Source organism: Mastigoproctus giganteus, chromosome 8, assembly GCF_048544385.1.
Source record: "Mastigoproctus giganteus isolate SK-2022 chromosome 8, ASM4854438v1, whole genome shotgun sequence".
Taxonomy (NCBI): Eukaryota; Metazoa; Arthropoda; class Arachnida; order Uropygi; family Thelyphonidae; genus Mastigoproctus; species Mastigoproctus giganteus.
This window is the reverse complement of record NC_143582.1, coordinates 181,879,697-181,902,658: the sequence shown is the minus strand read 5'-3', so window position 1 is coordinate 181,902,658 and position 22,962 is coordinate 181,879,697. Positions and strand designations below refer to the sequence as shown.

General features: G+C 35.6%; 1 protein-coding gene across 1 annotated transcript in view; it reads right to left on the bottom strand.

The window, feature by feature from the left end:
- Positions 1-22,529, bottom strand: part of LOC150082048 (RING finger protein 150-like) — a 132,451-nt gene extending 109,922 nt beyond the window's left edge. Inside the window, exon 1 of the mRNA XM_090379938.1 lies at positions 21,957-22,529. Within this exon, the coding sequence (XP_090236064.1) occupies positions 21,957-22,473 (517 nt within the window). The 5' untranslated portion in view covers positions 22,474-22,529. The remainder of the gene's footprint in view (positions 1-21,956) is intronic.
- Positions 22,530-22,962: the final 433 nt, after the last annotated feature.

The window sequence follows — 22,962 nt, the reverse complement described above, 5'->3', positions numbered from 1 at the left end:
CTGGTTACGTTGGTTCAAACCTTGGTAGTCACCTCCAATATACTAGTTGCCGTATTTCAAGAATTGCGTACAGGGGTTATAATCAGCATTACTAACAGTCCTGCCATCGGGACAGTGCAAGTAAAGGATTTGGTTGTCGCAAAAGGACTGGACTTCGCCGAAATTCGACCATATGACTCAAGTGTCATCAGAATATTAGTTCCATCAGAGTTTTAGACTCCCAGACAGCAACCCTAATGTCTGTGACAATCCTCAAGGGGCTGTGTTATAGAAATATAGTGTAAATGAGAACTTCTTAACAAACCTCAAAGTTGATTGACGGTAGGTAATATTATTACAAAAATAGCATAATTTACATTTTAGGAAATAAAATATTTTAAAAATATACATGAACAAACAAACAAAACGGAAACCTGACTTCCTCTCCAGCAAAGTCAACATCTGGGTTACGGTAACCTTTAACTTAGATGGTGATGCATTACTTGATTTACCAATAATCTCTGAGAGGAAGGGAAGGGGGGCGCGAGAGAGAGTGTTCCAGCCAATTTGTTCCATTCGGTCACTATTGGTGTCGATTTCGTCATTTGCATATAATTGACGATTTCGATTATTAAAAGAATCAATTATTAATCACTCGATTATACCAATCGCTAATATTAACTAGTTACAATATTTAATACTTAATTTTTGGTGCGTACTTTTTTGTATTCTATTTATTTTATCGGGCTATACTCCAGAATATGGGTAAACCTCCAGAGGAAGTGGCTTCTTTTGCTTGAATTCGTCCCGAATTACTGGCGTAAACTAACCCAATTTCTTTTCAATAGCCAAAAATGAAAGTCTATTAAAAACCCCACAACTACTTCTTTTGCTTGAATCCGTCCCGAATTTGGCCAAGTCCGCAACGCGGTGACAAGGTGTGCCCATAATCTGGAGTTCAGCCATTTGATCTAGTTATTATCTATGATATAAAAATAAGTATAGATATAAAAAAGAAGTATAGATATATGATATAAAAAAAAAGGTATAGAATCATTGTTCTTTAAATTAACTATACAAAAACAGAGCTGCAAAATTATAAAATATCTAATTTTATTTGGCATAATTGAAATTACATGAAGTTGGGAAGACTGTTTTGTCCATTCATGCATTTTTTGAGGGCAGAATTTATCTAGTTAATGCAATAGTTTTATCATTGCATTCTCACAGCAGAACAACGTCTTCGTAACAACAGTCTCTGTTGTTGCATTACTTTCAAACAAATGCCAAATCTGCCACTTATTTAAGATGGAACACTGCTATGACAGCCTGCCTGTATTTTATATCCTTCATCGGATAGCGAGTGGTCCTATTTAGATAAATATCAAATTAACCCCTTGGCGATGCCAAAATTTTAATTTATTATTTAAAATATCAATACATTGATATTTACCTTTGCCTTCGCGTTATATGTTTATGTGAAGGCTAAGTTTCTTCAGCTGTGAGCGATGACCATTGCATTAACTATCATATATCCTCAACTTGAATTAATGACACGTGCTTAGGGTTAGAAAAACGCGTATTAATACCATTATATCTACAATTTATTACACACATGCTGTTATACGATTATACATTGTTGCTCATATTTTAAAATCTAAGAATTTGTTCTTCTACATGAGACGAAAACAGTTAATGGAAATTTATCGGGAATTATATTTTCAGGTTTTTTCAATTGCTAATTTCTTAAAGTAAACGTGCTTCCATAATGATGCGTTGTTTATAGAGAAACCAATTTATAGCAGTACAAAGTGGACAACAAGAAATGTATTACATAAAGCTTCCTATGTACACTAAAAAAAAAAAAAAAAAGAAAAAAGTAGACTGTAGCCATTATCAATTCACTACAGGATGAAAGCCTCGACAATTCACGTTGAGGGAAATGGATCATAATCTGCCACGCTGGTCCGGTGCGGGTTGACAGATCGACCGTATTTAGCAATCAGAGGCTTGAACCCCGGCCTACTCAAAGAGCATGTGCTACTGTACCCCTCTCTTGAACACTCGGCTGCCGCGGCCGTTCCCATGCTATAGCACCAAAAAACCAAGCCTGTAGGTTCTGTGATCACCTACAATAGGAGTACTGTATATGTTAACCTCTTATTTATGGTTTACAGTGCAGTGGAATAAAATATCACAATGTAAAAATTTAAAAGAAACACCAATTCAGTTATTTAGTTGAATGGTGGTTCTTAAGGCAGATTTTACTGTAATATTCCCTGAGATGCGATTTAAAGATAGCATATGCTATCTTTAAGGTCGCCGTAGCCTAGTGGTCAGGCGCGCGGGTGCATAAGTACACGTGCCTTGAGTGACCGGGGTTCAAGCCCGTGACTGCGGTGCTGTTTCTTGTATTCTGTGTATCTTGTAAACTCCTCTGACCGTTTGGTCGTCCCGGAGTATAAACAGAAAATTTATTTATTATATACGGAGCAATATGTTTTAGTCGTTGATGCTCCTAAAACCTTATTACAACAACCCTGAGATGAGAAAAATGACTGTAAAATAAAGGGGGGGGGGCAACCTATACGTCAAAATATGGAGGTAGACCTCCATATATAGTAGGCAATTTGCTACATAGTGAAAATGACTTAACACAGGAGACAGCAAACAAAACAATGACGTATCTGTTTTTACAATTTTCTCAGCCAGGAATGGTAAGAATTCAAAATTAAGTACAGTATTGACATAAGGAATTGTGAAAAGAACTTTTCCCGATACATTGGTAGTCATTCAATTTTATATTGAATGGACAGACCAGACCCATCAACGACGATTTCTCTTTCGCATTTTCAAAGAGGTGCTAACACAACCGATATGAATGAAATCCAATTTGAGACTGACAAAAACGAACGTATGGCTAACGTTGTGTGACATGCATTTCTGACACGCCTGTTCAGATTAACACAATTTTCATGTGGAGCGCTTGTGCTACACGCGACATTTTGAATGCTCGTATAGTTTTGCTCAAAAAAGAAATTTTCGAAAATTTGGACTCATGACCTCTCTTTTTTTCTCTTCCCCCATTTCGTGAATGAAGAGGAGAGGAACATTGTAGAGGGCAACAAACTCGCATTCATTCGGAGACCATGAGCCATATCGTTGAAGGAGGCCTTGTTTACAATTTGTGATATTTACGTACAAGCGATACTCGGCGTCTTAGTTACCAAAACAAAACAAAAAAAAAAAAAAAAAACTTAACCCTTGAGTGGTTCGTTCATCAGTAATGCCGTAGATATAACTCATCATAATCTTAAAATACCCTTCGGAGTCTTATTGAGCGCCATGTGATTGTAAGCATCTTACATTCCTTACCAGATGCGTTAAAATTCATTTTAAAGACTTTCGCATAGTCCTGAAACATCTATGCGTCAAGATAATTCACATAACAGTGCCTATAATTAGCATTCCAAGGCACTATAGTTAAAGTTACTGTTTAATAAAAACAAATGTGTGAAAAGATTTAAAATAAGTTAATTACTGTAACAGATGGGAGTTGCATTTTTCTCCCCAACGAATACAAGAAAACAACAGGATAGAGAACCTAAAAATAAGGTAAGTTTGTATTTTGGTTTCCGACTGTCAGGAGTGAATTCTGTGAAAAGGCGATTTTACCCCACACGAAGGCATATCCTGCTAGTAAAATACGTGGGATCACTGCTGGGGAAGTAGCGTCATCCATAAAATATAAGCTAACATTGTTATCCAAAAGTAGATATTAAGGCAGCAAACCAAATTGGTTTTGAACATCATTATATGATGAAGTTGAGATTATCTCAACGAAACTTTATACTGACTTTTGTGAATAAAGAAGCAAACATGTGGTAACTTTCCCTCCGTCCATAGCGTAAGAGAAATGCAAAGCATCATGAATAAACGCTGAAAAATTGTTCGCAATCATTACTTTTCCATTTTCAAAAGTAGAAAATTCATGAAAAGAGAAACAGCTGAAATTACAGCAGTAGCATCTCGTAATAGTGAAGCAGGAATTACCATTTCAGAAACTATTCTTTTAGTATGTTGTATATTTTATAAAAATGATGTTCCCAATAAAGTACAGGAAGTACAAGTCAATAAATCCACATGATATTCCAAGAAATGCTGCATTGCGAAGCAACTTAAATTGCGCATTCTAGTTAAATTTTATTAGTAACAAGCTATTTTCTTTACTAACGAACTCATTATGTCAAAATAACACAGGAAACGGCGAGATGTAAGTACGGGAAGAAATAAAGTTGGCGTGCGGAACGATGCTATTTTAGAAACTTGATTAGTGATACATGCTAATTGCACGTCTCATTGTGGTATTTCTGATCGTAGGACTGGATGAATGCCCAACTTCGCAGAAAACAATGAGTACTAAAGACTGCACATTGGTTCAGTTAAGGTGACAACACCAATCTTAAAAAACTGCCACGTTTACAAGATATACTGACTCAACCCTTAATATATTAGATAATGGGCCAGAACTTAATTTCACTCCATTAAATTAGCAATATAAAACAAAGCGACTGATACGCGAAGTTTAGGGAAGATTTCACAATTTGTTTAGTCACATGCATTTAAGTCTTCCAAAGTCGAGAGCCAAGCAAGAATCAATTGACTTTTCCAAGAGATATTGCTCAATTTCGCAATAAAAAATACAGTAATTCATACCGATTTCGCAGGATTATCACATTTATTACTTCTTGTCTTGATTCGACAAACCTAGACACGGTTTGGTTAAAATCTCAAGTCATTCAGTTATTTTGTGTTTTTCTTTAACAATACACACGATATTCTGAAAAATGGTTGGTTGGTTATTTCTCGCATCGACTATTTTGGTCATAGTGAGCTAGTTTGTAACGCCCATTATTGTGTATTATGTCGGTACAAGCATGTGTTCAAGGCCCGATTTGACTTGCCTGAGGTACGGCTGAAACACTCAGAATGTAGCAAACCCACCTCTGTGAAAAACAATAAACATTGAAAAGGGAACTAAACCTGTTCGAATCTTACTAAGACGATTCACATTTTCATGGGAATCCTCTCCCCACCTCGTAGTATCACGTATAGATTACAATTGACAAGATGTATCCAAAGTTCGGTCCATAACTAATTCCTCTAGGACGACAAAATGTTTTGTAAAGTTAGCATCATGAAGTTTCCGCCAACTGTCGGTGATAGTTCCCTTTCATGTCAGAAGAAAAAACTGTTCTCCGGATGCATGAAAAACTGAGGAAAGTACACCAACAATACACTACTGATACAAGCAACGTTCGTAGATGGCTTTCATGTTTTAAGGAGTTCTCCAAGACAGAATAATAACCACATATTACGGAGGCCGTCCCTGGTGGGGACGGCCTCCGTAAGCCGAGTGAGCAGGAGTGGGAGTGCAGTAGCACACGCTCTTTGAGTAGACCGGGGTTCAAGCCCCTAACTATTGAAGACGGTCGATCTGCCAACCCGCACTGGACTAGCGTGGCAGATTATGGTCCATTTCCCTCAGCATGAATTGTTGAGGAGGCTTCCATCCTGCAGTGGGTTGATAATGGCTGCACTTTACTTTTATCCCCTGGCATTGTCTGCCGTGAAGGGAATTTGTCACTTACCAATGTACACCTATATTTTAAATTTGGTAGGACAAATAAAGATTTATATGTAGTGATGCAAATATACTACGGTGTTCAAAGAGAAGTATATTAACCATTTCAGATACATTCAGTGGTAAGCTGTGAATATTTTTAACAATGGGCTCGCAGTTTTTCCGACTTTCTACCGAGTAAATTTGATTGGTCACAGAGGCGACGTCATCCAAGGCTTCCACCAGAGGCGCTTCCCACGCTCGCAGTAATAATAGTGTGATTAGAGAGCGTGACGCATTTTTCGTGACCAGTATGATATCTCGAGTCAGGGGCGGACAGATGCGGCTTTTTACCCCCTTAACCATGCGTATAAGTGAATGTGTAAAACGTTCCTAGGTCTATCTAAAAAAAAAAAAAAAAACACACACACACACACACACACACACACACACACACACACACACACACACAAAAACCTGGTCGTCATGCCTCGCCTTACGATGATAACTGGATAGGACAGTGTCTGGAGTTCTAACTTTTCATGTCGCTTCAACTACAAGATCGGTACTATATTACAGAGATATTTAGATACGTTGCACTCGCAAGTATACATCTCTTACTTTAGTTATCATAAATCCATTGTCTTCCAGAAATTATGAAAATGTGTGAATGATCAATAAAATATTTACAAAAAAAAAAGCTCTTTTATTTCGTAATCGATATATACAAATCAAAATACCTAAAAGAAACGCGAAGGATGTTTCGCATAAACCATCTACCGCGCGTGCTCGACACATGCGCAAATTTTTTATTCGTCTTTTTTTTTTTTTTTTTTTTAACAACTAGGGAAATATAATGGATACATTTTTTTCTGATAAAATTTTAATACTGCGAATAAAAAGTAACATGAAATATTTCCATTTTATCATAAATAACATAACTATCACAAAACATTCCACAATATAAAAACAAATATTACATTAAAAAAAAAACCAAACTTTCTAAAAAAAAGTACACAAAAAAAAAAAAAAAAAAAATCAGATTACATGAAAAAAATTATTTCCCAAATATTCAAGAAAAATTATATACAATTTACTTTATTAATATTTGTTGTCGAACTTTTGCTTTGCTCAATAGCTGAGCAATGATTACAGAGGAATGATTTCACGTAACGATCCGGATCAAATTGAAGCAATGGTTTACCATTTAGATGTATGGTCATCATAATGAAAGCTTGCTCAGCTTCAAGCACTGCTAATCGCAATGGTGTCAAAGTGAAATTCCCTTTCTTAAGAAAAGGGAATTTCACTCGATTTTAACGATAAACTGTCTTCGACAAAATTTCTAAAATCATTAATTTTTATTTCATATTTTATCAGAAAACAAATTTCTTATTCGGTTTTCACCGTCTTGCCACCGAGACGAAAGTTCTTTCGTATTCCACGATTTCCGGTAGCATATGTTTAAAATTTCTTTCAATGGTATCATTATTTTCTTTATTTAATTTAAAATCACCTGTTGCATTAATAACTTATCCTTTAAGAATAAAACAATGCATTTAATAACTTATTACGAGGTAATTTTTTTACTTTCGAATTTGATTCCTTCAAAATTCTTTTCACTTCAACAGCTCTCGATTTTTAGCTTCATAATTTCGTTACGAATTTTTAAAATTAGCAAAAGCATTGATAGTTCGAATTATTAATTTATATGCTTTTACCAGTGTGATTCTGTAAAGCTTCTGGAAGGTAAGAGAGCTACTGCAGGATGTCGATCATTAGTTCTAATTGGTTAAGAAATTCCAAATTTAAAAGTCGATTTAATAATCCCGAATATTTAACTTCTGATTCAAAATGTTTGCACAAAGCTGGACAATTCTTCCAACCCGCAATTGCCATCCGCAAGCTACCCATCGTGGCCCGAACACACGACCGACCTTTATAGTTTTCACATCAAGTTCTTCAGCAATTATCCTTAATTCGCGATAGTTTTTTTTGAAGATTGGCAATACAGTATTTTTTTTTAATTATTGCGTGTATGCCATTATATTTTAGAGCATTTTCTACACAGTGAAAGGCTCGAAAAAGTTTCAAAAAATCTTAGTTGTCTCAATCCCACCCTACGTTGCTACACTCACTAGTTCTTTGAATACAGTGAAAATGTCTGTATCACACGAATATTCAGCTACTGTGACCAAGTAAACATGGACAGGAGAAATTTACAGAAGGCGTGGATCACTCACTTCTCCGAAAAACATGACTTCTTGTAGGAGTAAAGGGGAACCACAACACAGGTTGACCAGAGGCTATTATCCGTGTCGGAAATCTTTTTAATCCTCTGACTGGCTATGGAAAGCAGATTGACGAGCGAGCACGACTTCTCGGTATGACTGCATAGGTTTTATAAACACCACTAGTGAAACGTAGTTAACCTTGTGAAAAGGTAATCCCTTTCACCCTTAATTCGCGCTTTCAGATTACCTAAATTGCCTAAAGGCCAGAACAATGCATACAAAGTTCTCTCCTAATCCGTCGTTATACTGAAATTTTCTTCGTTCAACGAAAACTATTTTAAATGTAATTACCAAGGGGAATAAAAAAAGTTCGCTATAAAGAAGTTCGTTAAACAGAGGTCCGACTGTAATTAAATAAAAAATGAAGCAATTTTAAAATACATAACCGTTCGATTGCGCCATTAAAATGCTGGGTATGGGGCCCCGCTGTAGTTTCGGCTCTGATATACTCAATAACTGCATTCAGGATTTTATTTGTAAAATAAATGATCGTCTCAACAATGGGTTCGCAAATTTTCAAAAAAAAAAAAAAAAAGGGCTGTCGCGAGCCCACTATAGCTCACCACTGGATACATTTACATTATAGGAAAATATTATTATTATTTTCCTGCACAAGCGGGTACCTAAGCTGTTAACAAGATAAATTAATACAGCCAGAAGATCTGCCAACACCAGTTGCAGAGATGCAATAACTTTCAAGGTTTTTTAAAGGTTTAAAGATTTTTCATGTGTTATCAGATTTTTAAAAAATCTGATAACAAACGAGGCCTGGATTTTCCATTATGATCCTTTTTCAAAAAACCAGTAATCTTCAATGGGGGGGAAAAAATGGAATTGCCGGATGACAAAAAATTATGACCACATTTTGGAACAGAGAAGGCTCAATTTTGGTTGATTTTTTAGAGAAAGGAAAGGTCAAGCTATAAATAAAAACACATCAAACACTTGATTAATACAAGCTAAACAGAGATATAAAGCAAAAAAGGAAATTTCTAAGAGGGCACCAAAATCACAATGTCAGGCCACACACTGCCCATATGACTCAGAGAATTGCAAAAATTGGCTCAATCTGATTTTTTTCTATTTTTGGACATATAAAGAGATCTTCACAGAAACACTTTGAGTAATGAGGAGCTGAAAAAGGCAGCAACAGGCAGGCTTCAAGAGAAGAGCCCATCCTTTTATCAGTGCATATGTGAGTTGGAAAGGATGATGAAAATGGTGGATAAATAGAATTATGTATATATATTTTCCAATGTTCGTTTAATAAATGATATAAATTTGAACTGTGTATCTGTTGTTACTTTATCCTTTTAAGGGCAAAGAGACATTACTTATGGACTGAATCTTGTACATACTTGTTCACACTAAACTAATTTCTATAGATTGAAAGTTTCTGAAAATGGGGGGGAAGGTTGTTCCAAAGAGCAGAAGGTGAAGGGATAAATTAAGGAAAGTTGGTCAGGTGTGAGTCTTGAGAGCTGAGCCATGAATATTTACTAACTATTGCACATGTTCAGGATGACTTGAAATAAAGAGAATTACAGATGCTAATTGTGAAGAACAGAGCCCATGTAAATAATTTTAATAATTTTTTTTAAAAAAAATTGTAGACAAGACATTGGAACAAAAATTGTAATCAGCATTAAGGAATGTGAATTTGTAAAGGATGGTTCACTAAACCATCCTTTACAAATTCACATTCCTTTTTGGATAGATTCAAAGAGTTTTAGAGTAATTCTGGGTGTGCCTACACAGATGCAATAACAATATTTCTGTTAGTGGGTTTGTGAAAAAAAAAAAAAAAAAAAAAAAGTAATATAAAAGGATTAGTTTTTCTGATGCAGAAGAAGCAGCGTTCTTGATATATTTATGCAGGGCCACTGGCAGGTTTTGGCCACAGCATCAACCACTACTCAGTCCAGTCTGCCCGTGTGTTTATGATAAGAAACATTATGTCGGGGTTATCCCTGAGTGTTGTTGAAGGCAGCAGGGACAGAAATATGCCAGTACTGGTTTTAGAAGAATTGAAGCTGTTTCCCCACCCATCTCTTGCACTGAATGATTATCTGTTGATTAGTATTTAACAAACTATCAGTTGGTATTAGAGAATTGTGCTGTTCCAACAGAGTTGTGATTTTAAAACTGGAAAGCAGAATGTGGTGTACTGTCACCAATAAAATTACAGATATGACATTCTCTCATTTATGGGAAATCCTTAGTACAGAGAAGGAAAACAGTGAATGAAAGGACAAAACCTTGGAAAACTCTAGCCCTAACTGAGAAGCCAGAGTCTTCTATCATCACATTTGGTGATCAGATAGAGCAAAGTGGCTACTGAATTGCAAAGACAGGATGGTAGATCATATGATAGAGCCTACATAGAAGGGCTTTATAATCAAAAATCTTACAAATGTCAAGAGCAACTATTTTATTCCCTTCATTATTCTACAGGATTTGTTCACAATGGGTAACACAAGTGATGGTAATACCAGCAGACTGACACTGGCAGACTTCACATTAGTGATTGTTAATTAGATGGAAGTTTTTTTAGGTAGAGTGGCAGTTGATAGATTTCTCCATTACTTTGGAAGGATTAAGGTTGAATGCAGTAGAACAATAACTGTAAAGGAGGGATACTCATTCTTCCATGTAATTAACTGGATATGGGCAACTTTCCCCTAATAAGAGAAAAACACCAATGGTCTGAGGACATTATGACTCAGACGGAAATGCCTGTGGGAATTCCCACAGGAAACTCCATATACCAATCATGATCAACTTCAAGGCACTTGACAAGCTAGGATACAGTAAAAACTGAGACACAAGGATTAGGACATTCGGGTCATCTGAGCATCCTATTAACCTAGGCAAAACTAGCAAATAACAAACGGCAGAACTAAAATTATGGATATGTACTGATGTAAACCACACTGTAACCAACAAGAAAGATGGATGGGGGCAATAAAAACAGGTAATTTTTTTTTTTTTATGCTATTTCCTTGCATGGGTTAAAACTTCATGAGATAAAACACAAATAACTACAGAAACATATTCATTTCTCACAAGCCAACTGGAATGACCAAATCACAATGGTGAACATTTTATATGGTAGGCTCCACCAGGTTGAAAGCAATTATTTCCCAAAGATCAAGAAATTAAAACTGAAAAAGTTAAATAAGAGTTATATTTCACAAACAAGGTTACTATATAAGCCAATTGCCAATGCAATTCCTATTCAGCATACTTCCTCCAATGCTACACTAATTCTTGAGAAGTTTTGTGGTTGGATTTGAAGCTTTTGTGGACCACTACCCGGACCTCTTCACCTAACATGAATTGACATCTTCTTAGTACATCTTTTGGTGGCCAAAAAGATGATAATTACATGGAGATATGCCTGGTGAATATAATAGTAGTGAAAATTGATGCAAGAAAGCAAACTTATATAGCATCAGCAAAAAAAAAAACCGAACACTAAACACTTCGCCCATCCATACCCCGCAAAAAAATGTCTAATCCTTCCTTGAATTTATTCAAACCATCCACAACCACCCACTGGCTAAAGGCAAACTTCCGCACATATATCCTGCAGCCATCCTTCCTCAACTTAAATTTATACCCCCGATGTGTATAGTTTCAGCAAGAAAAAGAATGTCATTCACATTGAAGGTCTTAAACAACTCAGATCACCCTACAGCATCTAGTCTCCAGAAGCTGCAATTGGCTGAACTGAAACCTTTCTAGGTAGGTGAACCCTTTTGTTCCTTCACCAATTTGGTTGCCCTTCGCTGCCCCCATTCCAGCAGTCTACATCCTTCCTAAAGCGAGGCCTCCAGACCTGTACACAATACTCAAGGTGTGACCTAACCATAGCTTTGTACAAGGGGATAATCACCTCTTTATGCCTGCTAGCAAAGTTTCTGTATATGACTGACAAAACTGCATTAGCTTTCCTGGCAGCCTTCTGCACAGCTCGGAGAATTTCATATCTGACTGCATAATTATCCCCAGGTCCTTTTCTATTTTCCACTTCCTGAGTGGAGTACCACACCAATTGTGTGGTACTCCACTCAGGAACTTAATCTGGAATCACTGCTACCCATATGCAGTACCTTGCATTTGTCAATATTAAACTTTAACTACCATTTCTCAGTCCATCGACCTAATTTTCCTAGAACTTGTTGCAGTAGTCACCCTGATTGCTGTCGTTAACAACCCTGCTGACCTTTGTATCATCTGCAAACTTTGACATTAAGCTTGATATCCTTCATCAGTATCATTAATGATACTGATGAAGGATATCAGTATCATTAATTAATAATACTGATGAAAACAACAATGGATCCAGCACTGAACCTTGGTGGGGGGGGGGTCTCCATTGATAACACTAGTCCATAAAGAGCAGTGCTCATTGATAACCTCTGTCTTTTTCAACTTAATCATCTTTTTATCCATAGCAGTAACGTGTCCATAATGCCACATTGCTCCAGTTTATATAACAGTCTTTTATGTGCAACAGTATCAAAAGCTTTTCTGAAATCCAAGTATATGACATCAAAATTATTTTTTTGCATCCAGTTCCTTGGTCACTGCATCATGGTAACCTATCAGATTGGCTAGACAAGACCCCCCCTTAATAAATCCATGCTGTGATTGCAGTATAATTGCATTCCTGTCCAGATAGTCCTGTGTTACTTCTTTAACCAGTGACTCAATTATTTTCCCTGGAACAGATGTTAAGCTAACAGGTCTGCAATTACTCATGTCACCTTTTCATCCAGCTTTATGAATTGGGGATACATCTCCACATCTTAACATAGTAAACTATAGAAGATTACTTTGTCTCAACTGTGTCTTCATAATGTCAGGAGTGTTGTCAATAAAGTGGCTGAATTTGAACTCTTGGTTAGGAAAACTAATGCTGATATAATAAGGCTAACAGAAACATGGTGCCACCCAGAAATTGGCGATGACCAGTTCCCACTAGAGTATGTATAATGTATTTAGGAAAGATAAAGAAGATAGAAGGGGTGGAGGGGTTATGCTTCTTATTAAAAGCAGCCTGAGTGTGAAAAGAGCTTTGAGTCTGAAGTTTTGTCTGCCAGCATAGAATCTGTGCGGTGCGAGTTAATTGTTAGCAAAAGAACAAGAGTGGGAGTAATTCACAGACCAGAAGATTGTGAAAAAGATGAGTCTTTACATGAAGATGGAATTGGATGGGCGACTTTAATCTGCTCCAGATTGATTGGAATAAGCGAGAGGGAAACTCATCATGGGAAAAAACTTTTTTAAATAAACTAGATGATTATTATTTGTACCAGCATGTTAGGGAAAGTACTAGGAGTGAGAATATTCTTGATTTCATCATTACTAATGAATCAGATGACATCACAAGCCTTAAAATACAGTAACCATTGTAAGAAAGTGATCATGCAATCATCACTTGGAAGATGAAAGATTTTGCCACAATTAAAGGTAAAGGCACTGGTTTTAACTTCAGAAGATGGAACTTGGACAGTTTAAGGCACTATATGGCATCTTTGAATTGGGCATTTGAATACTTTTAAAGAAAAAAATCACAGACACTATTAATGCATACATACCTTTAAGAAAATATTGCAGGAGGAGAATGCCAAAATGGATAATTGCAGAGCTTGCTGGTCAAATAGAGCAGAAAAAGATAGCATGGGACAGTTACATAGCAATGAAAAGTACTGAAGACTACAAGAGGTACAAGTTGATCTGTAATAGTGCCACAAATAAGGTCAGGAAGGACAAGGCTGTGTATGAGAAAGCACTGGCTAAGACATTAAAGAATGGCAACAAGGAATTTTTCATGTATGTAGATGCAACAAAGAAGAAAGTTAATCAGATTGTACCTTTGTGAAATGGGTGTAGGAAAGTTGTAGATAACACCAGAAGAGGTGAGTGAGGCTGGGCCATATGAAATTAGTGATGTCATGATTACAGATGATTGTTTATTAGAAAAACAACTGAGCATAAATGCAAGTAAGCTCCTGGAGGATTTTGATTGATGGCATATACCCTGTAGTTTTGAGGGAGAGCACGAGGGAGTGTATTGAACCATTGGGGTTAATTATGAGGGCATCTTTGAACTCATGGAAAACTACTTTGGATTGGAGAAGTGCCAATAGATAAAAGTGGTTCTAAGAGTGAAGTTGGCGACTACACACTGTTAGTCTGATTTCGGTGGTAGGAAAAATCATAAGAGGGCAATCCAGTGACATTTAGGTAGATATGGCATTCTGAAGGCCACACAACATAGTTTTGTTAAGGGTAAATCATGCTTAACTAACTTAGTAGGCCATTTTGACAGTTACTCATGAGCTGGATTTAGCCAACAATTAAAAGTACTGAAGAAATTTCAACAGTTTATTTTGATTTTAGCAAAGCATTTGACTTGGTCCATCATTAGAGGTTACTGTACAAATTTTGTATAAGCTTGAACAAGTTGGAATTACTGGTATGATTCTAAGATGGATTACTGGGTGGCTGCAGAACAGAAGGCAGAGGGTTGTGATTAATGGATATTCTTCAGACTGCTGTAATGTCAGAAGTGGGGTTGTTCAAGAATCGGTTCTTGGACCACTGTTGTTTCTCATTTTCATTAATGACATCAACGAAGGGATAGAAGGTGTAATGTCAAAATCTGCAGAGTCGTTAATGATCAGTGCCAAGCAGTGCTCCGTAAGGATGACTTGAACAGATTTCAGAGGTGGTCAGAGAAGTGACAGCTATGTTTTAATGCTGTTAAATGCAAAGTCTTACACTTGGGGAATAGTAACCCACAAATTATACAGTGGAGGAGGAAGGAAAGGGATCTGGGAGTTACAATACAGGCAGATATGAAGTTTTCTGAACAGTGTAAACAGGCAGCCAGGAAAGTCCATGGTGTCCTAGTGATGATTTATTGAACGTCATCCTGTAGAGATCAGGAGGTTATTATCCCACGGTATAAGGCAATTGTAAGACCACATTTGGAATACTATGTTCCAGTATGGAGACCACATCTGAAAAAAAGACACTGATATATATGTACTTATAAGGGTACAAAGATGGCCAACTTGAACATCGAGATCAGCAAAAGGACAACTGCATGAGGAAAGACTCCAATTATGTGGGCTACAGAGCTTGGCAACCGGTCACCTTACAGGTGACCTGATTGAGGTTTATAAGGCTATGAGAGGGATTAGAAAAAATGAACGAAGGTGGAATTCTCATTATTTTAAATGAATTCCAGAACTAGGGGGAATAAATTCAAACAACAGGGATTGAGGTTTAGATTAGACTGCAGGAAGTTTTCTTTTAGCCAGTCAGTGATTGCCAGAACAAGTTGCCTTTGCAGTTAACTGAAGCTGAAAGTTTGAATAATTCAAATTCAACTGAATAGTTACCTGTGTGAGGAGGGAAAGATATAATTTGCATTTTCTTATCTAGTTGTTTTTTTTTTGAGTGCAGCAAAAGCCTGTGGCTTCCTTGCACTATATAGCAAATACCATCTGCAGTACATAGGGACCTCCCCTAAATCCAAAAATGCACTCATAATTATGGCTAAATGTTTGCTTATCTCCTTTGCTGTCTCTCTTAAGGTGACTGGACAGATCCCATCTACTCCAGGTGCCTTTTTTACGTTCAGCTTCAAAAAAATGCTCTTCCACTTTCCTTTCAGTTATCACAAAGTCATTTAGGTCCCCACTGGAGTCTGATAAACTTCTGGTATCCCTTCCCCTAAAGAATTCCTCACATGTGAATGTATATGCAAAATACCTATTCAAGTTATTAGCAACCTGAGCAGGGTGATCAACAGTTAACCCATTCACATCAAGTGGCCCAATGGGATTCATTCTCTTCCTTCTATTGTTAATGTAAGCATAGAAGTCTTTGCTGCTTTTCTTTGCCAGAGACTGATCATAATTTGCCTTTGCTTGCCTAACCACCTTTGTGACTTGATTACAGACTAATTTATATCTACCATAGGCTTCTGAATCACCTGATAATTTATATGCATTCCGTGTACTTTCCTTCTCTGCCACTCATCTCAATAGCTCATCTGATATCCATTTAGGTCAATGCCTTGAATAGTTATTTCTTCTTTGGTATGAAAAGCCTAGCAGATTCTACAATTACAGAGTTGACTGTCAAAATAATGGCACCCAAATAACAGAATATTCAAGATAACAGCATATAGAGATCAGTGCCAAAAAAAGAAAACGGCAAGTCATGTGATTACCGTATTTGTTTAAGTTTGTCATTTTCAAAATGAATTCTGTATTAATATCATGGATTATACAGCTGTTTTACATATATTTTAAATTAAAAACCCCTCACTATGGCTCCTAATGTTAATAAACCTCATACAGAGAAGAAAAGAATGACCAACATTAAAGCTTAGTGACAAACTTGATATAACAATAGAAAATAGAACAGGAGTTAAGTAGGAGTGTATTAATGGAAGAATATAACATTGGATCGTCAACATGTTTATGTTTTTTTATGTGCACTTAATAAAATAGCATTCTTAATCTCTCTATTTCTTATTTAGCCTCATTATTTTTGCATTAAATATATTAAAAATAAAACTTTCTAGATAATGGAAAAATCAAAATAACGGCATCTTGAATCCACAAAGATGTTGTTATTCTGAAAGTCTACTGTACTTCCCTGACAGCTTCCCATTTAGAATTTACATTGGTAATATCATCGGTTGGTCCCACTGCACAAAATTTAAACATTGAGACCATTATTCACCCTTACAAAAGCAAGTCTTTCCCTTTACACTTGACAGTAGCTGTGTCATTAATACACGGTAATCGCTGCCAACCAGTGGGTCTTTTACCTGTTAATTCCTAATGCATGTAGAATCACTGCTGATAACCAGATCAAGAGTATTGCTACTTCTTGTTGCCTCTATAACATGCTGCTGTAGAAAAACGTTATCCAAGAAATCTGCAAAAAAGTCTTACTAGTGTGCGAGTGACCAACTCACAAATTTCAGTGAACAACTGGAAAGTTAAAATTCCCCATTACGAGACATTCTGATTCACTGACCCACTCTATTTCTCTGTATAGCTGTTTGGTATATTCATCACAAGTCATTATAACTTGTGATGAATATACCAATAATAAACTCAATTTTGTTTTCCCAGTGCTTATATCACATGAAACTGACTCAACATTGCACTGGTCACCCATGTCAACTGGATGCACTGCATTAGATTTAATATTCTTCTTAACTAAGAGCATAACCCATCCGCCTCTCCTGTTCTTCCTATATACATAGTACTCCCCATATTCAAATTCAGCATCACTTATGTCTGAGTTACACCATGTCTCTATTATCTCTACAATGTCTGCATTTGATGACTTAATCAGTACCTCAAATTCATCAAGTTTATTTACAATGCTCTTGGCATTAGTGAACATGCAAATGTTCTTATTCTTAGTTACCCTTACACAGCCCATGTATTAATTTGTTCCGCGATGATCTACAGCAGGGCTTGAAATCCCCAATACCTTTCTTTCCACACTGCTGCATTTTACAATAGAAGCACTGCAAGAATCGCCTCAGCCCTTCTGCCTGCAGCTCTGGTTAATCTATTAGTCTGTGTATCCCCCAAGCTAGCAGTTTTCCAACCCACCTATCACTGCCATGATAGCATCAGCAAATTCTTCCATTCCTTCTATTTAAGTGTATTCTATCCCTGTAAAAACAGTTTCTCTTAATTAACAAGCACAGACTATGCTGAGAAAAATCTACCCTATGAGCCTTACATATTCTCTCCAGGGTTAAATTGATTGACAAATGGAATATGAAGGATATGGTAATATGAGTACTTCAAACTTCATCTTCCATATCTGGTTCACTATAGAACAAGCAGTGCAAGGATGGATGTTATGCTGCAGGAACAGACTAAAAGGTTGATTTCAAAAGAAATCAACATTTCTTTTGAACTTTTATCATTTCAGAAGTACATCATAGTATTTGTCAATCATTATTGTTTCTCCTCTCTCCAAATAAATGTTCCACAACCACTTCTTTGTATCCCAAAATACAGAAAATAATACTTTTCCAGATGATTCTTGGGTATGTACTATCTTTGTTCAAGGTGAACCTATATGGTACCACTTCTAGAGTGTGCATTTGCTTTCTGGTGTGTAATAGTGCACCTGGGATTCATCTTCGATGCCAACATGTTCTAAGATGACATCTCCATTACAACCATACTGTTCAAGAAATACAGAACATATATTAATTCATCTTTCCTTTAGTTCTGGCATTAAACAATGAGGAATCCACTGAGCACTTACTTTTTGAAAGTGCAGTTCCTCACTAATAATATTATGTGTTGAACCAACGCTAATCTTGTATAGAATGGCAATTTCTTCAATAGTAATGCAACAGTTTCCTCATACAAGTTCTTCCACTGCCACTAGAACTACTAGCGTCATAACACGTGTTTGTCCTGGTCAAGGAGAATCCACAACATTTTCATTACCATTCTTAAACTTATTTGCCTACTTATAGACTTATGCATGCTTCACCATACTGAATCAACATTTTGTGATAAATTTCAACAGCTTTTATTTCTTCTGCACTCAAAAACAGAATTACAGCTCAATCTTTACCTTGGTGCACAACTGCAAGGATGGATGTCACCAACTCAAAAACTGACTGTTTCTAAACACTATCTACTGATATCATGTGGAAACATGGGCACTCTAATGCCAACAGGCTTTGATCAATAATCTGACAAAAGATTACAATCAGTTTTTGCATAACATGCATTTTAAGTACCTTTAATTTGTGTGTGGCCTTCAAAAAACTCAAATCTTATATATGCCAAGTGTACTTTTAGTAATAAATAAGTCCTGCAATAAAATGAAAAAAAAAAAAAAAAAAAAAAATCTTTTTTGTAATATTTAGTTTGATATTTTTATTCATTTTATGCTAAAAAAGGATCTGTACTGCAAAGAAAATTATTGTAATTGGCAACCCCTAACTGCTACCATTCTGAAATATAAATATTACAGTTACTTGAGCTTTCCTGTTATCTAAGTAACAAATAAAGCTTTTAACTAAATGCATATGGTTTCAACTGAGCAGAGCTCTGTATTATGTGTATACTTACCCTGCTGCTTCCTGTTTCATGGGCACACTTAAGAATTGTTTTTTTTTTTTTTTTGCTGATTGTATATAAATATTTTAAATGCTACAGTCTCTGTTTGCATCTATTTGAAGTCCAATATTGCTCAGAACATCTTTTAACATAAAATCAGTCTTAAACGTGATCACTAATTCTAGTAAATGTTTGTCATTTTAGAGGCTCAGTTCCAGATTCAGTTCTGTATTCTTTGCATGTCATACACATTCTCAGATTTCCAGCATTATAGGAGTAACAGGTGTACAGATAAGATAAAAGCCCATGAGCTAGATGGCAGTGCCTCTGGTGGTGTACCTTGGAAGTTATCGATGCTAATAACATAGTGCAAAATTTAATTTAAAAGTATCAACAATTTAGTACAAATTGCCAACCGCTCTGCCTGGAGTAGGTTCATTCACGGTATAGGTGAACTTCAACAGCCATGAACTGGTCTTGTGACTCTGTGTGACAGCAACCAAGATCACTAGACTTGATGCCTTCCACACATCCACTGCATCTGTAAGATGGTGAGAAACAGATCAATGCCTTCTGCAGCACGAATGAAATTACATTGCTGCATACCACTGGTTATGTTACCATTGTATGAGTCCAAGCCTGTACTATGGCAGACAGCTGTCATTCAGTGCTTGTTCCATCCCATCAGTTATGGATGGCTTTTATTTGCCTGCTTGTCATAAATGGTTACTGTAGTACTGGAATATTTGACTATTTTGAGTTCCTATATGCAAAATCAGTTTTGGCTTTTGTGTTAGTCTTAACATTGGCACAATCACTGATCAGCAGTTCTCAACTGGAAGTTGAGATGAGGAGAGAAATGAGGTAGTTCCTGTGCCTTTCAAAGATGTATTAGATTTAAAAATATCATTTAACAAAATAATAATTAAGACTACTAGTGCATTCTAGTGTTTCTCAAACTTTCTTATTCCACAGTCCTTTGAGAAGGGGATGGGAGGAGGTGCATCTCTTCTGCTCTTGTAACCTCTCTTTCTTTGACCACTAAGGTCAAGAAACTTAATTTGTGATAATTTTAGTTTGGGAACCATTGCTCTGTTTGTAAATTAGGTCTAAGAGAGAAAAAAAAAACCCAAACAGTTTGAGTAAAATTTCTCCAACTGTTTTTCTCTTAATCTCTTTTTAGAAAATTATCTTTGAAGTTCACATTTTAGCTGCCATTTCAAAATTAGTAGTCTAATAATGAAATTCGCAACGTAAAAAGGTGTATTCTAAAACTTGCCGGATAAATGAGCTTATACTAGAATCATTACAACTAGCCTGCTGTAAAAATATTATTACATAACATCTTGTAATTCTATGCACAAAAAGCTAACATAGAACAAATTTCAGATTTATTGTTTCTGGCAGTTAATTCATAGCAATTACTGTTTATCTTTCAATAGGGAGAACTAAAAGATTTACCAAACCTTAGTTTCACTTTTTTTCTACTTTCATCTGGTTATTGATGAAGAGAGAATAATCACTTTTTGGGCTAATTCTTGCAGTAAAGACTGGTAAAATAATATAACATATAACATAGTAATATGTGGCATTAAAATAAAATCATCATATATTACATGGATAGTGATCACTATAAATGCTACTTAGTTACCTATACTTTTCATAAATTTAAATATTACTCAATATTACACAGCAAAAGAACATTTGCAGTGTAATATTTATGAATGGTTATGTTATGATTTCAAATTCTTTATCTTTACAGTATTCTCTGTTAATAATATTTATTCTAAAACTCAAAACTATTTGGAGGAAGGGGGGGGGGACACAATAGCCTGAAAATATATAATATAATACTAAACGGTCATGCATACAAATGATCAAAGCAAAATTTGGGCACTGAAAAATATCGAGGGTTTAGTGATAGACAACGTTAACTACAAAATTATATTGTAGTTAGTTAACGTTTTTGTAATTAACCAAGAAAAAGTCGTTTGACATTTTCTTGGTTTACTGGAAATGTGCTCACAGCCCAAGCTACCTTGTAAAGTACTAGAGAAATACAGTTCTATGCATTATATGCATTGTTATTTGTACAAAGTAAAACCAAAAGTTATCTATTGTAGTTAACACTGTTTGACACTAAACTCTCGAAATGCATCTGTTGCAAATATATAAAGACAAGATTGAAGAGGAGCTTTGGACAGCAGAACAGCCACTTTAAAAATGGTTTCCACTGTTTCAAAACTAATGACAATCAAATAAAAACACATAAGAAATCAATTGAATAAAAAAAAAAAATCAGAGGAATAAAATATACAAATACAAACCCAAAAATTTTATAATTTAGTAGTTACAAGAAAAAATGGTGATGATCCTTTCTCTTCTGTAAGAAATTTAAAAAGACATACACACATATGCAAAATATTTTCTTAACTAATTTAAGGCAAATTCAAATGCAGATTACTGGTTCTTCTAATAATATCTATTTTGTACATACACACATACTGTATATACACGAAGAGAAAAAACAAATTGAAGTAAATTGAATAAATAATAATTCTTTTGATTGAAAAATTTCGGTAAAAGAAATACTGAATTGATATATTCGGTTTGAAAAACACCAGATAACTTCTTGGATTCTTAAACATCATTTTTAAAGCACTGTTAATCATTTATATTTTCTTTCATTATTATGTTGCTATTCCATGACATAATTCAAGAACATACAAACATTGCTGAGAAACAAAACAGCAATAAAAATTCATATTTTATGTATTTAGTAATGTATGATATTCCACTTGTAACTTCCTGTAACGCAAAAAGAAAAAAATAATAATTGATAAATAAATAATAAAACTGTGCTAAAACTGATAAATTAATATTAATTAATAATTAATATTACACTACAATGAATTTTACCTCTGTGGTGCATTTTTATAAGCCTTGAGCCTGGATGATTACTGTATACTACCGCAGCTGAGGCATTACTATTTGCAGCGTGACGGAGCTTGGTGCTATCTCTGCAATTACCATACTGTATTAAAGCAATCCATGGTTCATGAGGAACGTTATCATTATCCAATCGCTCACAAGCATCATGAGAGGAATGATTGTTACTAGTAACGTGAATAACGATACCATTTACAGGTTCTACTTTGCCTACACTAAATTTCCCTACCTCCTCATTTTCTGAATGAAGTTTTCCGGTAGTAGGATCAACGTACGTTAAATTAATAAAAGCCATCGTATAGTCTTCTGTCTCGTAACCGTAAGTAAATTCACACGCGACGAAAGCTTCGAACTGTTCCACAAGCACGGATAAAAGAAGAAGGTAAAGGAGCCAATATTTATGTATTTTATCCGCTCCCATCGTTACCATCGTACACCAAGACACAAGGCTGGTGGAGCAAAAGATAACACAATTACCGTTCACCATCACCGTTAAAAATCGCCCTTTTCCTCTTTACGAGCCTAAAGTAACCTTTTCCTTGCTTTTCTTTTGACCGAAAACACAAAATTTAAAATACTTGTAAAAAGTCACAAATTTTACACTCACTATTATCTTCTAAAATTTACACGAACATACTCCTTCAACACACGGTCTTATAAAAGTCATCGATCTGACAGGAGCAGAGCATCTGAGCGGTGTGTATGGCGACTACAGCGCCCCCTCCAGAAAATTGTATAAGTCTTTTACTTTTTTTTTTATCCTACATTTCTGTACGTCATTTATTTACTCCATGCTTGGATGCAAGTCACGTACAAGACTTTCAGAACATTATAATTCAGATATTTCTAATTTTCATTAGAAATACAATTAAGAAACACAATTAGAAATACAATTAAGCCCTTACTGCTATTATTATTATTATTATTATTATTATTATTATTATTAAATACAGTATATATAAAATAAGACAGCGAA